The 22,112-nt window shown below is 40.5% G+C and overlaps 1 protein-coding gene across 1 annotated transcript in view; it reads right to left on the bottom strand.

Annotated features, from left to right (window-relative positions):
* Mgam2 (maltase-glucoamylase 2 (putative)) overlaps window positions 1-22,112 on the bottom strand; it is a 64,000-nt gene that overhangs the window by 27,569 nt on the left and 14,319 nt on the right. The window contains exons 9-25 of the mRNA XM_069997378.1: window positions 21,917-22,042; window positions 19,699-19,830; window positions 19,500-19,598; window positions 16,366-16,479; window positions 14,605-14,689; window positions 13,903-14,020; window positions 11,810-11,981; window positions 10,898-11,014; window positions 10,010-10,164; window positions 9,799-9,883; window positions 8,845-8,901; window positions 7,445-7,569; window positions 6,578-6,666; window positions 5,824-5,873; window positions 4,822-4,989; window positions 3,342-3,497; window positions 1,850-2,104 (exon numbers count right to left, since the gene is read on the bottom strand). Coding sequence (XP_069853479.1) covers window positions 1,850-2,104; window positions 3,342-3,497; window positions 4,822-4,989; window positions 5,824-5,873; window positions 6,578-6,666; window positions 7,445-7,569; window positions 8,845-8,901; window positions 9,799-9,883; window positions 10,010-10,164; window positions 10,898-11,014; window positions 11,810-11,981; window positions 13,903-14,020; window positions 14,605-14,689; window positions 16,366-16,479; window positions 19,500-19,598; window positions 19,699-19,830; window positions 21,917-22,042 — 2,103 coding nt within the window. The remainder of the gene's footprint in view (window positions 1-1,849; window positions 2,105-3,341; window positions 3,498-4,821; window positions 4,990-5,823; window positions 5,874-6,577; window positions 6,667-7,444; window positions 7,570-8,844; window positions 8,902-9,798; window positions 9,884-10,009; window positions 10,165-10,897; window positions 11,015-11,809; window positions 11,982-13,902; window positions 14,021-14,604; window positions 14,690-16,365; window positions 16,480-19,499; window positions 19,599-19,698; window positions 19,831-21,916; window positions 22,043-22,112) is intronic.

Below are 22,112 nucleotides of genomic sequence, written 5' to 3'. Positions count from 1 at the left end.
ATGCAATTCTGATGCTGTTGTGTGGCTGAATTTGAATCCACTTTAGGACATCAAATATCTCCAAGTAGGAAGATATGACTTCTGCCCACCTGCTATGGCTGACACAGATGTTGAACTTCAAAACTGCCCCAGTAACATTCATTCATAACCAGGGAGGGCATGCTCTCCAGACAACTCATGATCTAAGAGTGTAGAATCTCATAGACAGAACATATGTACACAAACTGTGTGTGCCAACTCAATGCATGTGTGTGTAACTACGCAATCACGTGTGTGAGCCTGTGGGTGTACACAAGGAAACAGAAAATTGAGTTCATATGGATTCCAAGACTCCTTCCTCTTTGAGCGTCTACCTGTGGCTCAGATTTTACACTCCTGAAGTTTCCCTTTTGTACCAACCACTGTTCTTGCTTACTGAATAGAATTGGTGTGTAGGGAAAATGCAGAGTGAATCGTGCTATGCCAAGACATTAGAAGCCAACATCACTTCCTCGTGGTATTGGTATAACGTCACTTCCTCGTGGTATTGATATAACACTTTATGCTTTGATGGAAGCATTTTCCCCCCTAAAGCCTTGTTTTTCAAAACTTCTCAAACCCAAAGCAATGGTATGGCATGGGGCCTTGCCAGCCAATGCAGATTTTTAGCCCTTCCTCTCGAGCTGCTGACACAGACCTTCTATTTCCCCAAGATATTCGGGTGCTTTACAATGCACCCAAATGTGCAAAGCAATGCAGCCAGCCGAGCTGACTGATGCCAGGGTCCTGGGCCACACATGGATCCTGAGTTCCAAGAGTTTCCAAGTCTAAACTGATGTTCGTTGTGAGTGCAAAATACACACCAGTTTTAGAGGTATGACTAAAGGACTGTGAAATCCTGCACAATTTAATTTGGATTTTGAGATGAAATGGTATTTATTTTAACACAGCGGTTAAATAAAACTTTACTAAAATGATTTTCATTTGTTTGTTTGTTTTTTTCAAACACCAATACTGGCGGTCAAGGGGAGGGCGACAGAAGAATGGAGAAAGAGTGGGCAAATGTTCTCATGATATCATATACCATACACGATATACATATATCTCAGGATACACATAGGTGAACCATCTGGAGCCCGGTAACTTGAGGGAATGGGAGGGGTTGGAAGATAGAAGAGGATGATAACAGGGTGACACTGATGAAGACATACCCATAAACTGACAATGCTGAATGAAACACATTTCTACAACTACTTGAGGGTAATAATTTTTTAAAATGAGAGCACAAAAACCAAGGCAGAAATAAAAACAATACTATGTGGTTCACATCTCATATCTAAGGTAGATCCAGGCAATAAGTTGTGGAGTGTGACTTTTGACCTGCAGTGTCAGTATCACCTGGGAACACATTAGAAATGCAGATTCTCAGGCCAGACCCTCAGAATTGGAAACTCGGGAGGTGAAGTGCAAAAGTCTGGATAATCACAAGAGCTGAAGGTGATTTTGATGAATGCCAATGCTTCAGCACCACCATTGCTAGATAAACTACTAGAAGTGCTGGAGTAAGTTAATGTTTTTATATGCATTAACCATAAAGCAGACCCATGTTCTCCAGATTAAGGGATAATTCTTTGAGGACATTTATGACTTGGAAGATTCTCCATTGTAGGATATTCACAATCCTTATGGATCTAAAAAGTCACATACTGGTTCTATTATCTACTAGCGTTGTGAATTTTACCTCTCTGGGCCTTAGCTCCTGTGTCTGTGAAATGAAGAACTTGAGCTGAAAGTCTTTTACAAACTTCTATCTCTACCGAGCTGGGAGTTTTTCTAGTCTGAGAACCAGACTCTGCCACCTGTGAATTACCTTGACCTGAAGCATGGTTTCTGTATGATAGGTCACGTTCAGTTTAAGGCTGCTGATCTTTGCAGAAAGAGACTCAGAGATGCGAGTGGCAGCCGCTGCTGGCTTTGAAGGAGGAACTGCTGTTCTTGCAGATTCTGGGGCCTCCAAGAGGGTGAGGTCAGTGGTGATGCCTGTGGACCAGTACTGAATGTTGCTGGCAGCATAGGCAGCAATGGTGTCATAGTAGCAGCTGGGCACACCTGGAGCTGCTGTGTACTGAAATGACAGAAGAGCTCCTGGTCAGTTTCTGTGACCACACTGAGATTCCAATGACTGAAAGAGCTGCTTAACAGACTCAGAAGCTTTGCCCATCACTCTCGGTTCCACTGTGACTAGCTACCAAAAGATCATTTCTAAGCCTTCAGCCTATGGATGGATGGAACTGCTTGAAATTGAACTGGATTGTTGCAGATGATTGAGATGTCACTCCGATGAGTTCTAATACAGTGTAACTGGTGACCTGATTAGCAGGGAAAATTTGAACCCAAAGGTGAACACACACACACACACACACACACACACACACACACACGTATGCATGCATGCACACACGCACACACATACATTGTTGGTCTCCGATAATGAGTGAACAGAACAGAAGCAGCCAGAACACTAATCTGGCACCTGGATTCTCAGCTCTAGTCCAGCTTACAGTGAATTATTGCTCCCAATTTAATTATGAGGAAATCTCTCCGCTTTCTGGATTTTGCTCAGATAAAAAGGATGAGCTTGCCTTACCCTTCCTATTTGGGCTTTCCAAAGGATTGAAAAAAATCACTTAAAATCACTTTAAAAAAATCACTTAAAATACTCAGTACTGCTGGGCACCAGTAGCTCATGCCTGTAATCCTAGCTACTCAGGAAGATGAGATCTGAGGATCACAGTTCAAAGCCAGCCTGGCAGGAAAGTCCATGAGACTCTTATCTCCAATTAACTTACAGAAAACCAGATGTGGCGCTGTGGCTCAAGTGGTAGAGCATTCACCTTGAGCTGAAGGGTTCAGGGACAGTGCCCAGGCCCAGAGTTCAAGCCCCACAACTGACCAAAAACAACAACACCAAAAAAAAAAAAAAAACTCAATGTATTGAATAAATGCCTTTTCTTTCTAGCACATAATAACTAATATTTTAATGATTATGGATGACAATTTGATGCTATACTGGACCCTATATTTCCCTCCCCCATTTCCCTTCTTTAATTGTCCTCAAATGTGGTTTTGAAGGATGTAAATGGACAGACAATGAGAGGGTCACTGCACTCCTTCTGACACGGGATACCTGAAGGCAAGGCTGTCCCATGTTATTACACAGAGCTGACAAAATGCATGTTGGCACATGGTCATGATAGTCTCCAAGCCGCCACCATTCCACAAGTACTTCCTAGTGCCTGGCGAATGCGTGGGGAACTGTTCACCACTTCCTCATCCCTGCGCCCTCTGTTCCTGACCATTACCTCCCAAAGGCATCCCCGCTGCCGGCAGCTGGCCTCCGACACAGCAGGATCCTCAGGGTAGCAGTTGAACTTCTCCAGGTCACTGACTAGAAGCTTCCACTCAATAGAGAATTCTCGTCCGAGTGCCAGTCCCTTGAGATCCGTGATGGTCAGCACCTGGAGGAGGAGGACAGGGACCCTGGACTATGTGGCTTATGCTCCTGCCTCATGGTCTGGAAGCCTCCCATGCCACTTTGGAGTGCTTGGGATTGGCCTTAATCTGACATTCCATTTAGACTTACTATTATCTGCTTAGCAAAATGCTTTTGTGGGAATAATGATAATAGAAGCAGTAGCTAAATTTCATGCAGCATTCCTATTGGACCATGATAATCACTTTATAAGCATTAGGGCCATGAATCCTATCAATTGGTCCCTTACTATGAATGTTATGGCTAGTTCCACTTTACAGAACATAAAAGTGAACTATAAGTCTGATATCGTGCCCAAGATGTCACAGTAGCTGAGGACTGGAACCCTATTCTGCCTAAACCTAGAAAACAAGCTCCTGCTCTCTGCTATATGTATTTTCAAAGTAGAAGATGACTGAACTAAGGAATAATTAACTTCCCAGACCTTCAAATAATAATTGGACTCCTCTCTCTGAGTTTATCATATAAAGGAATCACTCAGTGAGAGCAAACCCAGATTCTCTTGTGTTTGCTCCCATTCACATTTTTTCTTTCTTTTCTTCTTCTTTTTTCTCCTTCCTTCCTCCCTCTCTTCCTCCCTCCTTTCCTTCCTTCCTTCCTTTTCTTCTCTCCTTTCTTTCTTTTTGTGCTGGTACTGGGGCTTCAAGACCTCAAGGCCTTGCATTCTCCCTTAGCTTTTTCACTCAAGGCTGGCACTCTACCACTTAAGCTATATCTACACTACAGCTTTTGCTGATACATTGGAGATAAACTCTCTTGCATTTGTCTGGATTCATACTGTGATCTTCAGATCTCTGCCTCCTGTATAGCTAGGCTTACAGACATGAGCCACCAATACCTGGTTCATATTTTCTATCATGGAATAAAACTAGCATGAAACAGTGGCATTAAGGAAAATACATCCACGGTGTCTCAAAGAGATAGTTTCAAAGTCGCTCAAAGAGAGTCTTTACTGAGAGGACACTTATGTAAGTACTTGCTAGAAATAGGACAATCTATTCTGCAGTATTTTTACTGTGTCACATCTGGGGTCTTCTTGTCTTTTAAAAATTGAATTTCAGGAAAAAACAGCATGTTCCCTTATGATACTAATTCTTGCTATCTCCTTTAGGGCCTAATGCACACAAAGTGAGCAGGTCTGTATCATCCTTCTTCCACATCACCCCTGTCATGTGGCTTTCCCAATAAGCTGTTAACTGTACAAAGTCAAAAGAGCAAGAGATGGTCAACTGTCAGAATCTGAGGCCAGAGCTTTTCTCAAGGACTCTACCGATGGAACAATCTCTCACCTTTGTTGAAGGGCTATACGCAATGCTTGAAATAGATGTGGAGGCATCATTAACTACGACAATGAAATCAGATGGCTCCTTGTCCATGCCCAAGATTCTGATATTGGTAAACATCAGGTTGTCAGGGTCCGTGTAATTGTTATTTATAATCTTTGCCTGCAGACGGTTCTGGGGAGAAAAAGTCATTTTAGAAACTGTGCCCTTTGTATTCAACATCTGCTTCTGAGATCTAAGTTGTTTCATTTTTCTCTGTGGTTCTAAAGGTGACTGTCCTCAAGGAATACACAAGCTCAGACTTAATGCCCTAAACCCTAGTGTGAAATTTCAGAGCTGCTTTGGTTTACTAATTCTTTTCTGGTTCTATTTTTCTGATGATATGACCCTGAATTATGGAATTTTAACGTAGTTGCAATGCAAACAGAGACAAAAGCACATACAGAAACACACTGCCTCACAGCAGAGGCAGTAATTTCACTACCCCAATCACTTTTTGTTTCTATATTAGGAACAATGATAAAAACTCAATGAAGACTTTCCATATGCCAGACACTGTGCTAAGTACTCTACATACATCATAATCCTCTCAGCAGGCTGAGGTTGAAAGTATAATTGCGTCCATTTTCGATGAGCTTACAAAAACACAAAAAGCCAAAGCTAAAGAGAAAACCTCAAAAAGGACTTTGCCACTTATCACCTGTCCCGCGTGCCAGGAGCACCTCACTCCTCAGTAAAGACGTGTCTTGCAAGTCAGGACTCATCATGAAACTTCAAAGGCATTACATTTTTTCTAGGATAAAACTCCACAATTTCTGCACAGAACTCATACTAAGGTTCTAAACGTTCACGCCTCTGACACACACTCAACACCTTGATGTTCACTTGAATCCTCTGTGGGATCTTCATGGTCAAAAACAGTCCTTGTTTCACATGGCTGTGCCACTACAGATCAGCAAGGACTCCACAAGCCATTTTACGACAAAGCTCCTCAAAGCCAGTACTTACAGACGCCACGGAGAAATCGTACAGGATATAATTCTTTCTAGTTACAGCATCTGAAAGAGAAAAATGCATGTCTATTACGGGAAGCAGAGGAGCTGTGGGATCGTTTTCTACTCTGGAATGCTTTTGCATTTAATTCTTCTTATCTGAATCTTGCCTATTGTGACTCAAATTATAATTATTTCCACCAAAGCCAATATTTATGCTACATTTATCTCTATATCTTGGGCATATAGTATAATAATATAGCAGCAAATGCTAAATATTTAATATATGTGTTATGTAGTATAATATAATATAAATATAATATAATATAAATATATTCTTTAATACTTTTTAATATTTATTAATAATTTTGATTTCTATTAAGGGAAGGTGTTTTTTATAACAGTCTATCTAAAAGTTTATGTGACATTCATCTGAGGTTCCTTACAGTGGAAGTACATGAAACAACCTCTATACTTCTGGTTTACTGGTACTTTGCACAGTTATTAACAAAATACATTGCTTGGTATGAATAATGACATACACAGAAACTAAAAACAATGGTGTCTATTGCATGGAGAAAGTCCGTTACATACTTGGAGTCTATTTTAATTCATTATACTTGACTAACAAACCTTTTAGATGAGTTGTAACTCATCAGTTCTAAGCTAGACTAACAAGCCATTACTACTAGGATTACTGCTTTTGGGGTCAGGCTTCGATGATTAACGTTCACCCAGAATCCCAGCCATCATCCCCTGAGAACGACTACCTTTAGACATGCCATCATCCCAGTACAGCTCTCCCTTTGCTTCTCTCTTATAATCCAAAGCAACAATGAGTCCCAGGGAATTCTTCCGGCTGAGAAAAGCAATGCTCAGGTTCAGAGAATGAAGACATGGCATTGTCTTCTGACGTCCCCCAGGATAGGTTCCCCAGCATTTACTCTAGAACTGGAGTAGATATTATCATTGTGCATAGAGAGGAAGATTGATTATGTGTGGGCAGCAGAGTGAAGTAGAGCAAGCATAGAAAGAATGCTAGAGAACAGAAACCCACTGAAATCTCGTGTATGATCATCTATCATTGGTGCCAGTTGTCATCTAAGTATGATGCTATACACATTAGCATTATTATTAATCCATTTAGCCCTCATAATATATGTTGAAAAGGTCAGACTACTTTCTTCCTCCATTTACCAATTACAAGCATGAACACAAAGAAATAAATGCCCCAGGGTAAACATACCTAGTATATTGGAGAGCCAGAGTGACCTCAAACTCTTTCTTCTCTACAGTCTGAGCTCTTAAGCTCCAAGCTACACTGACTACCACATGAACACCATCACCTCCTCTTTAGTTAGCATTCCTTCTTGTCTTAGAAAAGGGTAACTTCCAACCATAGTTATAATGATTGCCTTGATTGTTCTCATAAGCCAATTTAATTGGATTGTGAATAACTACAGAAATATAAAGGAATTGACACTAGATGCATCCCCTACTAAATGAGGGTCCCAAAGCAAATTTTGGTACAATTCTGAATAGAGAGGAAAATTGCTGAGCGGATGTATTTTCTCTTGGCCCATCAGCCCTCAGTCCCTGTTTGTGCCTTCATTATCCTAGAGCAGACAGGAGCTTACCTGGTCTCCGTGGTTGTGTTTGGCTCCTGGGTAGGAAATATGCATCCCCCTCGTAGGTGAAGTCCTATCCTATCATCAGGAAATAGCATATCTACAAATTGCTTCCTCCATTGGATGGCCTCTCCCTGATTAGCAAAGGGTAAAAAAATTAGGTCATAAACTGGACCAGCTAGGAAGGACCCTAGAGATAGATCATCTAGTTCAATTGCCTCATTTGAAAAAAAAAAAAAAAGAACAGAAAGTGATTTTTTCCAAGATGCCTAACTAGTACAGAACAGAGTTGAGAATCCAACTTCTATTCCTATCTCTATCTCACACAGTATACTCTATGCAGGAATGTCCCCCAGAGTTCAGTTAGTTAAAGAAGAGGGTTTCCTCTTGACACTTGGGAAGGTGATGGAAACTGGGAGCGATGGGCCCTAGTAGGATGGTTTAGGTCATTGGGCATGTTCCTGTGAAGGGAATTATTGTACCCTGGTCTCTTCCTTCTTTCTCTCCAGCATTTCCTGGACATGACTAAGTGGTTTTTCTCCACCATAAGATTTCACCAAAGGTCCAAACCAATGGAGCCAGCTGATCATGAAGGATAACTTCTAGAATTTAAAACCCAAACAACCTTTTTTCTTTTGATGCATTGATAACTGTTACCTGGAAAGCTAACTCTACAACTTAGCTTGAATTCTCTGTTATCACAAAGACCAAAAGATAGGGGCTGGGAAGGTGGCTCAGTGGTAGAGCGCTTGCCTTGCATGCCTGAGGCCCTGGGTTCAATTCCTTAGCACCACATAAGCAAAAAGAAAAAAGCCGGAAGTGGCGCTGTGGCTCAAGTGGTAGAGTGCTAGCCTTGAGCTGAAGAGCTGAGGGACAGTGCTCAGGCCCAGAGTTCAGGCCCCACGACCGGACCCCCCCCAAAAAAAAGACCAAAAGCTAGCACATCAGTAATCAGATTGAGTCAGCAAATTTCCATAAATCTACTCCAGCTGTACCATAACTGCATTTTACTGTACACTGGAAAAGTTGTCTACTATGACATGAATGTTGGTGTCTCTCTAATATTCCTATGTTAGAACTCAATGTGACAGTATTAAGGGAATGAGAACTTCGGGTAATTAAGCCACAAAACTCCAGAAAGAGTTTACCATCAATGGAGTAGTCAGCCCTCTCCAAATACTAAATGTAACCATGCCTTGATTTTTGGTCTTCCATCGTTCATAAGTTCTCCAGTGTAAGGTATTTTTTAAACCATTCTAAATAGACAGCTACCCTTTACAGAAAAGTACACAATCAACTAAACATAAAACCTTGTGCTTCTATCCAGCCCTCAGTTCCCAAGTCTGCTAGTTTAAAATGATCCTATGCTATAGGCAGGTCTCAGCGACAGATGAGGATACTTTACTTACTGTCTCATAATTATACCAGATCGCATCTGGGATGTATGCTTTTACTTGGTCAACGTCCTGCGGAAAGAAAAACAGCTAACGTGATCATTGTCCTTAACAGTTTGTAGGCTCTGCCATGTGTCACTGCCTGAGGTATCTGAACAATTCTACAGGACAGTTGGACCATCTGATTCTACTAAAAAACACAGAAACTCAGCAAGACTGGGCAGTGTATTCAAAGCCAACCTGTTACCTAGAAATTCAGTTCCTTCAGTTTCAGTTTCAGTGTTCCTTGTTTTCTAGAAAGAGAGGCAGTTCATTCTCTGAGTCATGCCCTTTGACTGTTGGTTGGGAAGAGCCAGGGGGCCCTCAGGCCCACAGCAGACCCTTTCATCTGGGTCCCTAACCAATTAGCACAATCTATCCTCAGCTGATGTGTTAACATTCCAGCCCAAAGAGCCTTGGGCGTGTGCACATTGTCAATCTGCCATCCTTACAATCCTGAGCTTTCCAACCTACTTCTCCACTCACTCCTGCCCAAATCACACTTAAGTAAGTGTGCTGCACATGGCCTTCATATATAGACATCCTTCCTTCTTCTCCTCTTCACACCTATTCTTTCCTGCTGACTCAACACCAAGAGCAATCCCCTCTGGAAAACAAGGGGCATGCAAGTGTACATACACTTGCACACACATACATGTACCTACACACTGTAGGATATCAATGCTCATATCAGTACTAGCGTTAAAGGGCTATAAATACAGGTTATAAAGCAATGTTATCACATGGAAATTTCTTTTACTTAGTGGGATATTAAGAAAAAGAATTCCTATTTTCCTCATTTCTAAATATTCATGATCTGTCTCCTTTATGTTTCTATTAAATCTAATCATAGGCACTGCAGATCCAGCTCATCCAGCTTATCTAGGACAACTGTAATACTCCACCCCATTGTTTAGGTTCCAAACATACTTCATACAGAACGGGGGTGATGAGGAGCCCAGAACCCCATAAGAACTGCTCGTGTATGTCCCACGTGGCTGGGTCCTGGTAGAACCTAGAAAACAGAGCCCCGTGAGGCAAGTGAAATTTTCAATCTAAGCCTACACGCACCGACCTTGTCACCAAGAAGGTCAAGTGAACTTGTGATCTGAAGAAAGTCTTTGAGGATCAAGAAACTCACTCATGTACCAGGGGCCTCGCTACTGTGTCCCCCCGAGTGTGAGCGCGATAGAAGAGGGTGTAGAGGTAGGGCAGCAGGGAATAGCGAATGTTCAGATAATGTCTGGAGGAGTCCAACAACAGTGAGTCAAAACCAAAGGCAGCGGGGTCCTGGTCCTAGAAGGAAATGGAAACAATGACTGAATATTTCTTTCCATCATACTTTCAACTGTTTTCTTTGGATAAGAAGCTTTCCCAGATACACACAACTATGTTCTCCAACTCAGAGAATATCAGAGCATTCTCAGAACTGAATGGATTCTGGCTCTGCTCTTTTATTTTATGGGTGAGAAAGTATTTGTGAAGATTACATGACTGACCCACTGTGCTATTGCCAACAATTTGGTTTCCTTCTTCTTCTTTTTTTCTTTTTTTTGGAAGTTGGGGTTGGAACTCAGGGCCCTTGCACTTGCTAGGCTAGTGTTCTATCATGTGATCATTTGACCCATGCCTCTAGCCTGGCTTTTTTTGCTTGCCACTTAGGAGATGAAATCTCACATAGCTTTATGGGAGAATTTCCAACATTAAACCCATTCAATGAATGTTGAAAGAGGTGATGTTGGTGAAGATATATTGTATTCATTAACTGCTTTGTTAAATGGCAACTCCTTTGGACAACTACTTAAAGATCATAATAAAAATTTAAAAATTAAAAAAAATCAATGCACACACACATAGCTATTTCCCTACAATCTCACCCAGATGACCTACTTTTAGGCTCCTCACCCAAGATTTCCTTATCTTCCTTCTTCAGTTAGTGCCAACATGTAGGATTTTCCTGAACCCCTTTGTTGAGAACTAGTAGATGCTACAATCAAGGTGGTTCCATCACTTGTCCCGAGCCCCTTACCCTGTACCCTGGTCCATTGTGGTTCCTTGATAGTGGATAAAATGCTCCAAGCTGCATCCACCTTCTGCAAAGTGTTTCAGTCACATTGTTTGTATAACCACAGATGTTGGCCCCCACCTGGGAATCAGCATATACACAGGCACAGCAGTCACTTAGAGAAGCAAAAGCACTGACTACAGACCTACACGGTTAAGGAAAAGAATCTGGTTTTGTCCTCATTCCTTGTTTCGAGAGATCCCATTGCCCATCCAAAGAAAAGAAACAAGAGTGTGAGCTATAGTATAGACCAATCTCCTAGAACTAGGGGTTTTCTTCTTTATTCAGTTCCCAACTTTATACTTCCCAACTCACTGATGCTGTCCAGATGGAACTTCTCTGATTCTAAAATATTTTAGGCATGGTATTTCTTTCCTACCTCCAAAGATTTCATGGAAGGCCACCCATGATTAACATTTTTCCAACATCTCTTCTGTAGACAGTTCATCACACACATAGAAATCAGCTTTTCTAGTGAACATTAATTACAGTGTGACATTGTAACATGTGTTGTTCTTTCTATTTGTTTTACTTCTTTCTTTCCTTTCTTTTTCTTTTCTTTCTTTTACCTGCAACTGGGGCTTGAACTCAGGATTTTACCCTTGTTTGGCTGGTGCTGTACCACTTGAGCCACACCTCCTGCCCTTCTATTTGCTACTGATATTGGTGATGGAGTCTAGCAAACTCTTCTGTCCAGGTTGGCTTCAAACTGAAATCTTCCAGATCTCTACTTCCTGTGTCATTAAGATTATAATTGCAAGCCACCAGCATCTAGTGCTCTTTAGTTTTACAAACACCCTCTAAGACTGGCAATGGAAAGAGTGTCAAAGGGTACTGAGGTGTAAAAACAACTTCTTGGTTGGAAATGAGGCTCACCATTGGGATGCCAAACAGGTTGAACTCCAGGATGCTGGGAATGGACCATCGGAGGTCATCCCACGTGGCCTCATTATCCCCCAGCCAGTGAGCCGCAAACTTGCCAGAGCCAGCAAAAGTAGATCGCGATAAGATGAAGCTCCTTTTATTGGAGAAGATCTTCCCCATGGCACTGAAAAGTATAGCACAGCCTGTTGAGTGTGTGGTAAGCCATTGCAAATCTAGAACTCACTTATACCAAGGTAGCATGGGATTCTCAGCCAAACCAGAACAACAACAACAAAAACCCTTAAAAGTATCAAAATCAGATTTCCACAGTTGGCCATGTTTAGTTATTTTCTTCTTCCATATTCTGGGTAAGGTTTCTGATCTCTTATAAAGCTAATATAAACCCTAATTTCTGTCCTCCAAAAGTATTCCTTCCAGGTCCTGTCCTAATTGTGGTTTCTACTTCCTGGTAAAGAAGATCTGGTTTCGGTGTGGCCTATTAAAGGCCCCACCTTTACCTGTAGAAAATATTTTTCTACCATCCCTTGCTGCCCAGACATAGAATCCTGCTTAGCACAACACCACTTCACTGTCTTCACTACCCCTTGTCATAAACAAGCAAGTACCTCACCTTTTCTTGCCACTGGCTAGAAGCTTATTGCCCGTGCAATCAATGATTGTGAAAGAAGCACGTAGAAAGTAAAGCGAAACCAGGATGGAGATCTCTCAGGTTAAATCTGTGTCACTATGGTCACACAGATTAGATAACACTGGTTATTCCTGGGTTAGAGAAAACACCTGATTGAGAGCCAGATCCCTACAATTCTCTTTTCCCTCAGACCTGGCCTATTCATAATCAGTTCATGATCATGAGAAGGAGCTGTCTTCTGCTTTTAGGCAAGACAGAGGTGAATTGGACTCTCTGGTTAGCTCAGTGACCAATGTCCCCAAACCAAACTCCCACCTATGGTTGAATTGAACCTTCATTAGACCTGCAACTTTAGTTCTTCTGATGTCCACATATCACCAAATGAAAATTTTACCTGACAATGCCAGAGAAGGCAGAGTCACCCACCACTCACCCAGAAGTAGTTACCATGTAATTATTAACAATAGCTATTAGACTATAGTAACCAATGAAGTAATTCAGGCAATTAAGTAATTTGGAATTCTCTCTCCTTTAATCCTCCCTTACTTTCAACATTTATTTACATCAGGACAGAGACAATTGTAAACATCAGTTCAATTCTCTCATAAATGAGAGCTTGAGTCTTATTTATTTAGCTTATTTCCTAGAAAAGGCAGTATGACTAAGAGAGAAAACAGAAAAGAACAAAATTAGAAGTTGTTGCCTTGAAAGGATCAAGGTCCAGTTTCACATAGAGTCATAAAAGAAAGAAAGGATGATGGGAAGTTTCTCACTTCAGAGTCTGGGAGATAGAGATGGTGTCACCAATAACCAAAATAAGGAATCCAACAACTTCAATAATGATTAACCAACCAAAGTGTGGAAGTTAGTGAATGAAAAGTAGTAGTATATAAGGTATTGTAAAGCATTCACACAAAAGAGGTCAAACAGAGTGAAGTTGTGGCTTACATCTGTAATCCTAGCTAATTGGGAGTCAGAGATTGGGAGATCATGGTTAGAGTCCAGCCTCAGCAAAAAACCAAAAGAATTTCTATGAGATTCCATCTCAGCCAACAGTTGGAACAGGTAGAAAGACCCTGCTATCTCAGCTGTGGAGGAAAGCAAGGGCAGGGCATTACATTATGCACCTGTCACCCACAGTGACAGGGGGAAATGGGACCTCACAAGAGCCAATGTCCATTTGGGGGCTCCGATTTCCTTACCAATGATTGCTTATAAAGATCCTTGAAATAATAATGCTTCTTAATCCCAAATCCATCAAAGTTAATCTTGTATAGAAACCAAGCATTTTTTTTTAATGAGAGGACCTCTTAAATTACCTGTCACACCAATTTCTACATGCTTATGACCACAAAAACATATTTAAACAATATGTTTGTGGGTGAGAAGAGAAATCCTCCCACCTCCCGTTTCCACTACCCCAAACCTGGATTCGTGTAGAAAAGCATGTTCTTACGAGTCTGTGGCTTTTGCCATGGTGTAGCCGTACAAGCTGTGGGTGTCGTAGTGAAGGCCCCAGTAAAACTCTGTGTCCATGCACAGGGTTCTTGCAGACAGTGAATGGTTCAGAATGCCTAGGGGGAAGTACCCATCAGTGAGGCCCTTTCCCCTCCACACACCTCAACAAAATAGCCATCAAATCCCTTTCTTCCTGGTTACTGGACCATCCCCACCAATCACCACTGACAGAATCTTTTCCAGATCTTTAATTCTACCCTGAATACCACATCTTTTCAGGGCCTACATTGAGAGGAGGGAGGGATGGAGGGTGAGAGGGAGGGAGGGAGGGAAGAAAAAGTGTCACAGACTTACTTACTTCATTGTAAAGTATTTGTATCTTAGAGAGTTTTGAAATTCTCACAAAATCCATAATGGACATCCTGAGAAATTTAGAGGTGATGAATTGATTGAAAAAGTTTGTAAATCTGGAGTAGAATAACTGCCAGAGAAGGGAACAGGCTCAGGCTAACCATTTCTACCACAGGCTGCCCTGGATCACATCAACAAACTAGTCATCAAAGACCAAGCACCACCACCAAGACTGGAGTGGAAGAGGGGTGTGAATGTTTGGGGGACTCACAAGATTGGGAAGTGAATTGCTCTTTGCCACACTGAATATCACGGATATCATACCATCAGCAAACAAGGGGAAACTTACTGGGAGTAAAAGGAGGAAAGTTTAAGTTGTTTGCTTCACACTTGTGATCAGAGCCTTGGGCCAAGGTAGATACTTCATCCATTTCCTTCAAAGACACAAAGTAGAAAAGAAAACATTGAGTTACAACTAGCTGTTGAAGGGTGTTATCTAACTAGAAGTCAGGCTGTCTAGGGTATTCTGTTACCTGGCTTTAGATCTGAATTGTCTCCCCAAGTTTTCCTGGCCTCTGTTTCAACTTTTGTAAACTTAAGTCAGTGGGATTAAGTTATAGCTAAATTACATTCCGTCTTGGAATAAGAATGAACACATTTTACTTTTGATAAATTGATTTTAATCTATTAAGAGATATAATTCCAAATGTGCTCTTAGAACTTGTGAAGATCTTATTGATGGTGTCACTGTGCTACATGCTTAAAGAGCCAAAGATTGAGTAATTGTTTTGTTCTATTACTTTTCCTGTCTCTTATTCCACTAAATAAGAAGTAATAAGGGAAAACAGTTAAGGTAAAACTCATTTATCTAAAATGACCTAAAAATAAGTGATATCTGCTGTTGTTGACAAAAGTATTTTTCAAATTTCAAAGAAATCTACCTATTGCTGTCCAATAAAAACCTTAAGGGCCTCATTATTTTCTAGTGATTAAACTTGTAAAAGCCTATACTGTAAAAGAATAGCAATAATAACTTTTAATAAAGCAATAATTTAAGCTGAAAGAGAGTAATGGAGGGAAAGCCAAGGCCTTCAGTAAACAAAGTGAAAGGTCTGCTCCTGGATGGCCAGCAGACTCCACCCTCCTGGCAGCAAAGTCTCTGCCCAGTACCTGCGTTACCTAGGCAACTAGCACACCTGGAAAAAGTCACATCTGCATCCACTGAGGTCACATCTGGATTCAATGTGGCCACACCTTTCCCCACCCCTACCCTAGACAAGGCTGAGCCTGGTACCAGATGCCCTCTTTTCCAGGCTCTTACCCAGCCAAGTGTAGTGCCATCATGGCCTGGTGCCACCCGGAACGATGAATAAACCTACCCCTTACCTGAATACCATGTGTGTGGTGTGGTTCTTACTCGGCCACCTCTTCTTTAAAAACCTAACACAAAGTACTAATGAAAGGGAACCAGTTGATTGCAAATCCAGAGTAAGAACCCAGGGTTTTGAGAAGAATAATTTGCTATAGCTGAAGCTCAGCATTAAGTAAAAGAAAGCTGGCTGCAACTATCAGGAGCTCATGAGAGCTGATCATACTCATGATTTTCTGACTGTATTGACAACAGACAGCCAACCAATGACATCATGTTGTTAGCTTGAAATCAACCATAATAGGAGTAATTATACCTTGGAAATGGATAAAAGACCCACGTGAATGCTTACCTTATGTCCCTAAGAACATGTTATTAAGCATTTACTAGCAACTACTGACTAGTATAACCTTTAATATATATAATTTCTTTTTTTGTGGGTTGTGGGCTTGAACTCTGGGCCTGAGTGCTGTCCCTGAGCTCTTAAGCTCAAGGCAAGCACTCTACCACATCAGCCACAATGCCATTTCCCATTTTCTGAGTGTTTTATTAGAGATAAGAGTCTCACAGACTTTCCTGCCTGGGTTAGCTTTGAACTGCAATCCTCAGTTCTCACCCTCCTGAGTATCTAGGATATGTCTGTCAAGTCATATTTTTAGTTCAGTTAATTTTATTCACTTTCACTTGAAAATCTGAGGTGTCTGCTTCCAAAGGGAATTCGGGTCTGGAAGGATTACTTACAATCCACACACCATCAAAGTCCAGCTGGTCATGAAAATCTTTGAACTGATCTTCCCACCACTCAGTAGAAGCTGGATTGCTGAAGTCAGGAAAGACTGACTCTCCAGGATATCCCTGGAGAATGAAGCAAGAGGCTCTAGAAATGCATCTGATAGTTAAGTGATCCGTTGGTTATTGGCAACCATTTCTTACTGGAAACTCTGGAGTACTTGTCATTTGAGAGTCCAAATTTGGAACTCCCCTAACAAAAACTAAGCAAGCAGTAAAATACATACAAGGAAGCAAAGGAAGAAAAAAATAGAAGGAAACCTAGGCTTCTCTTAAGTAAAAGCCCATCACATATATTTTTCAATGAAGAAAGTAAAATTTTATTACATCAGACCAAGGTAGAGAAGGAGAAGGAGAAGAAGAAGAAGAAGAGTGGGGAAAGAAGAGAAAGGGGAAGAGGAAGAAGAGGAAGAAGAGGAGGAAGAGGAAGAAGAGGAAGAAGAAGAAGAAGAGGAAGAAGAAGAAGGAGGAGGAGGAGGAGGAGGAGGAGGAGGAGGAGGAGGAGGAGGAGGAGGAGGAGGAGGAGGAGGAGGAGGAGAAGAAGAAGAAGAAGAGGAGGAGAAGAGGAGGAGAAAGAGGAAAAGGAGGAGGAGGAGATGATGAATGGACAAGAGGTGAATAAATAAGGAAGAGAAGAAGCAAGTACAACAAGAAGCCATCAATAACCTCAAAAAGAAAATATTTGCAAGGCAATTTTCTCAAGAACCACAAAAACAGTAGCCACATGAACTTTTGAGGTTAAGTACAAGTTTCTGTAAATCCTACACAAGCCTAGTATCTAGGGTTGATCTGACATACAAGTGAAATCAAAGGTTGCTTATATGATTTTATATAAAATAGATATTTTCAGAATTCGGGTTCCTCAATAGTTTATTCCAATATCTGAAACTGATACCTTAAACTCAAACATGAGTTTTATCTACAAGTATATTAAAATATATTAAAAATATATGAGCTGCAGAGGCTTTAAGAAAGAGTAATAAAGATTCTAATTCACCCCCAATTAGAATGGCTGCTATCAAGAAAAAAATAACAACAAATGCTGGCGAAGATGAGGCCAAAAGGGATGTTTAATACACTGTTGGGGGGAATGTAAACTTGTAAAATCACTCTGGAAAGTAGTGGGAGGTTCCTCAAAAAATTAAACATAGAACTACCCTATGACCCAGCAATTCCATTCCTGGGAATTTATCCAAAAGAACACAAACAAGGTTACAATAAAGCCAGTAGCACAACCATGTTCACGTGGTGCCATTCACCATAGCCAAGATATGGAATCAACCTAGATGTCCTGTGATGCACAAGTGGGTCAAGAAAATGTGAGTATACACACACACACACACACACACACACACACACACACACACACACACACACACACACACATACACAATGGAATTTTATACATCTATTGGAATGATATTGTACCATTTGTAAGAAAATAAAAAAACTTGAGGAAATTAAATACAATATAATATAATATATATAACATATTTGTTCTGGTTGTTGTTATTGTTATTATAACAGTGATGCACAGAGGAGTCACGTTACATAAGTCAGGTAAAAAGTAATTTTCTTTCTGGACAATGTCACCCCTTCCCTTGCTCTCTCCCAGTTGGAATAATTTATATTAAACAAAGTAAGCAAGACCCAAAGAAACAAAGGTTGCATGGTTTCTCTCATTTGTGGTAGCTAGAATGAATCTACAAGAAAATAGAATCTACGAACCTATAAGTAAACATATTGAGAGGTATGCAAGTGGTTACAAATGAATTAACTGTGGGAAAGGGTGAAGAGAGGGGTAACATTGACCAATGAATGAAATGTACTCATTACCTGATTTACGGAATTATAACCCCTCTATACATTGCCTTCATAACAAAAATTTAGAAAAACAAATGAATTAACTGAAGTATAATACACTCTATAGAGAGCTCAAATCATATAATTTTTTAGAAAGCCTAGGTCAAAGCCCACAAAATCAGCAACAGGAAATGGATACATGCAAGTAGAGAGAGGTAGATGAATGAAAGGGGAAGGAGGGAGGGGAATGCAGTCAAGATTTCATTGTATAAAATCACAAAATTAAGAAAAGTAAGGGAAGGGGGGGTCAAAGGTGGTGACACTCATCAAGAGGCATTGTATTTATAAAGTGCTTTGTTAAATGGTGCCTCCTTTGAATACCTACCTAATTTAAAACACAATTAAATTAAAATAAATAAAATTACATTTAAAATCAAAACAAAAAATAAAATCCTATGAATCCTAGAGAAAAAGAACGAGTAATGTAAAGGGGTGGATTTGATTAAAGTACATTATATACAAGTTTTAAATATCACAATTGCGCTCTTTTGTATAATTAATTTATACTAATAAGATGTCCCAGAAGTATATATTGGCTAAGATTAAGATTACACATTAATCTATAAGCATCCTGCTACATTAGTGCAGTTGAATTTCATGTCTTGGAAAAGAGGTAGAAAGAATTTTCTTCTAATCATATATTCCTTTTCAACCGTCTGAAATATTAGTAGGTCAGGGACTAGCTTTTTTTATATCTGCTAGAATTTTAATCATATTACCATTTCCTCTATTGGTTTATGAATAGTAATGAACACAGGGCACATGAGTGCTTCAAGTGTGTAATCCTTGGTACTTGAAAGAAGAAGACAGAAATTATAGTTCTAGGTCAGCCTGGATTGAAAACACTTACAAGACTCCATCTCAATCAATGGTTATACCCAATGGTTCATCTGTACTCCCAGCTACAGGGGAAGACAGTGGCTGTGTACAGTAGCATACACCTGTCATTCCAGCAAAGTGCAGAAGCACAGGTAGAAGGGTCAAAGTCTAGTCCTAAAGACTTTATCTTAAAATACCAGCACAAAAAAGAGTTTATGAAATGGAATGGCTCAAGTGGCAGAATGCTTACCTCACAAGAGTAAAGCCCACAGAATATACTGAAGGAAACGTCTAAAATCACGACAAGAGTGGCAATAGTATAACTTCCTTTTCACTCACCTTCATACCAAAGAACCAGATTTCCCCAAATGATAGTCATTTACTCTAAATTTCTAAGAAATTACCTCCCCAACAGCAAAGCCACTGTTCCCTACGATCCATATTCTCTTTGTACTTCCGTTGGTATAGGCCTCATAGTCAGAGGATTTGAAGATGCCAGGATTCTAATAAAAAAAAACAGTAGATAAATGTTATTTTTAATAAATTTTCTTTTGCCCTCTGAAAGAAAATAAAATTGGAAAACAGAGACGTGTTTGAACATACCGTGATAATTATATATTTCTGCCCATGGTTATGCAAGTCCGTGACAAAATCTGAGATGTTGGGGTAAGTTTGATGGTCAATAGTGAAATCCTTTTTTCCTTCCATGAGGTCTATGTCTGAGTACTGCACATCCTGAAAGAAAGCTTGGGCCGATGATCATCTAGAGGAATGATCACCAGGTTGACGGAAAGGGTTTTGACTCTGGTGTGACCATTCAAATGGAAGCCAGAGCAGGGAGAAGGAAGGAAGAGATGATGTTGCTCAAGATGCATTGTACTCAGAAACTGACATGCAGAATTGTACAACTATTTAATGATTACACACATACACACATGCAAACACACACACACATGTGCAGCCACATTGCTTACTCGTCCAGGACCCTTCAGGGGGGCATGGTTAGTTCTTTGAGAAATGGGGCCCCCACTTAGGAGAGAAGCTACCCTAATTAGACCTAGGATAAACACTGTGCTCTGTCTCTGCAAACTGAGAGCCTTTGATGTGTGTAAATTTATTTAGATGAGTATATAGATAATGTTATAATTACATACTACCTTAGACCCCACACATCAAGCCAGAATATAGGATAAGAGGAAAAGTAGTCTTTTACCCCTTAGAAAACTACTTAGAAGAATAATTAACAAAGATAAATGACAGAGAGAGAGAGAGAGAGAGAGAGAGAGAGAGAGAGAGAGAGAGAGAGAGAGAGAGCTTTCACTGACTAAATTTTCTTTTGTTTGCAAACCAATGTATGAGGAATAGATAATATTCTTAGTGAAAAGATTGACACGTGAAAGGGTTGAGTGACATTTCCAAAGTCATAGGACAGAGGGTGGTAGTTGGTCATGAACCCTTAATTCTTCCCTTTCTTCTCCCCAATCTTCCCCTTTCCTCAAATACAAAAGTCCTCTATGCATATTTCATGTGCTCGTGTCTTAAAGGACTCCTGCTGTCCAAACAAGTCCACCTGTCCTGCTACTGGACAATCACTTATAACCCAGGTGTCCCTTGCTGTCACATAAAGAGGGAGGAAAGCCCACTTCTTCCTGAACTGTCAGCATCGCAGGAAAGCCCTTATCAGAGGCAGGACAGAGCGACCAGGCAACCTCCATTCTAACCAAATGCCCTACACCCAAATCAAGAGAAGAGTTTTTAAAAATGAATGACAAGGTAAAAAAATATGTACTTGCACTGGTCGCGCCACTGAGCTAGTTGTGCAACCTTGGGAAAATCCTTAAAACATACAGCATCTCCGTTTCCTCATTTACAAAATCCTGCTAAATGAGGGCTAACCAGAAATAACAAAGCCCTCTGCAAAGTAAGAAAGGCATAGCCGAATCTGCTCTCAGCCTCCCTAGAACTGGATGCTTTCAGACAGCAGATATGGGGAAAGTAAAACGAAACACAATACATTTCTTTCTCAATATCGAACAACACAGTGGGCATCTCATTTCTCAAAGGAAGACACGTTCCCCTGCCTGGCCTTAACAATATGCCATCTTCCTTCATACGCTCACACATCCACCCGCATTAATGTGCTGAAGTTGCACACAGCTAGCCCCTTATAAGTTCTTTTGATTACTTCACCAACCATAGGCTATGTATCTCCTTGGGGATCTTATCGAATACTCCACACTTAGAAATTATCTTTTGATTTACAGGTGAACATTGAACATCAAAAATAGTTGCAGCCATAGAGCTTTGAAGTTTACAGTCTATCAGATCTGAGAGGAGTTTGCAAGTTCACCATGAGAAAACTGTTAACTTTAAATTATTATTGTAGTTGCCAGTTGTTACTGGTACATGTCACTTCGGGTGCTACTCTCTCTTGAAAAGTAACAGCTAACTTTGATGGACTTTATTCCCTGACCTAAGTATTATATATTTGCTTTATGAGGTATTTCTTTATATCAGCCCACCAAGTCTTACATTTTCATTTTACCAGTGTGGAAACTAAAATTCAAAGGTGATAATTAATCATCCCAGATTGTGTGGAGCTAAGAAAAAGGCTTGAAGTCAAAGGCATATCCATTTGACTCCACAGACTATGCACTCTCCATGATCAGATGGGTGAGTCAGTGTACAAGTTCATGACAGTAAATATATCTCCCCCGCTATAATCAATCCTTTTCTCTATTTTTCCTAATAGGTTATTTTTGATGCAAAAATAAAAGATTGCAAATGGTGCCTAAATCATAATAAGAGAAGTCCAGCTTACATATGGGATCCCAGCTTTACGATTTCGGTTTACAACCTCTCTCAATCCATGAATACCACCATAATCTCTGCGACTAAGCTGGAACCCAAGACTCCAGTAGGCAGGCAGGAATGGCCGTCCAACAAGCTGGAAAGAGAAGTGGAGAAGTGTCAGTTATACCTCTGTGACGACAACCATACTTAAACCATGATTAACA

This window comes from Dipodomys merriami, unplaced genomic scaffold (assembly GCF_024711535.1).
Source record: "Dipodomys merriami isolate MVZ:Mamm:240054 unplaced genomic scaffold, mDipMer1.0.p SCAF_5, whole genome shotgun sequence".
NCBI lineage: Eukaryota > Metazoa > Chordata > Mammalia > Rodentia > Heteromyidae > Dipodomys > Dipodomys merriami.
This window is presented reverse-complemented; position numbering and strand designations above follow the sequence as displayed.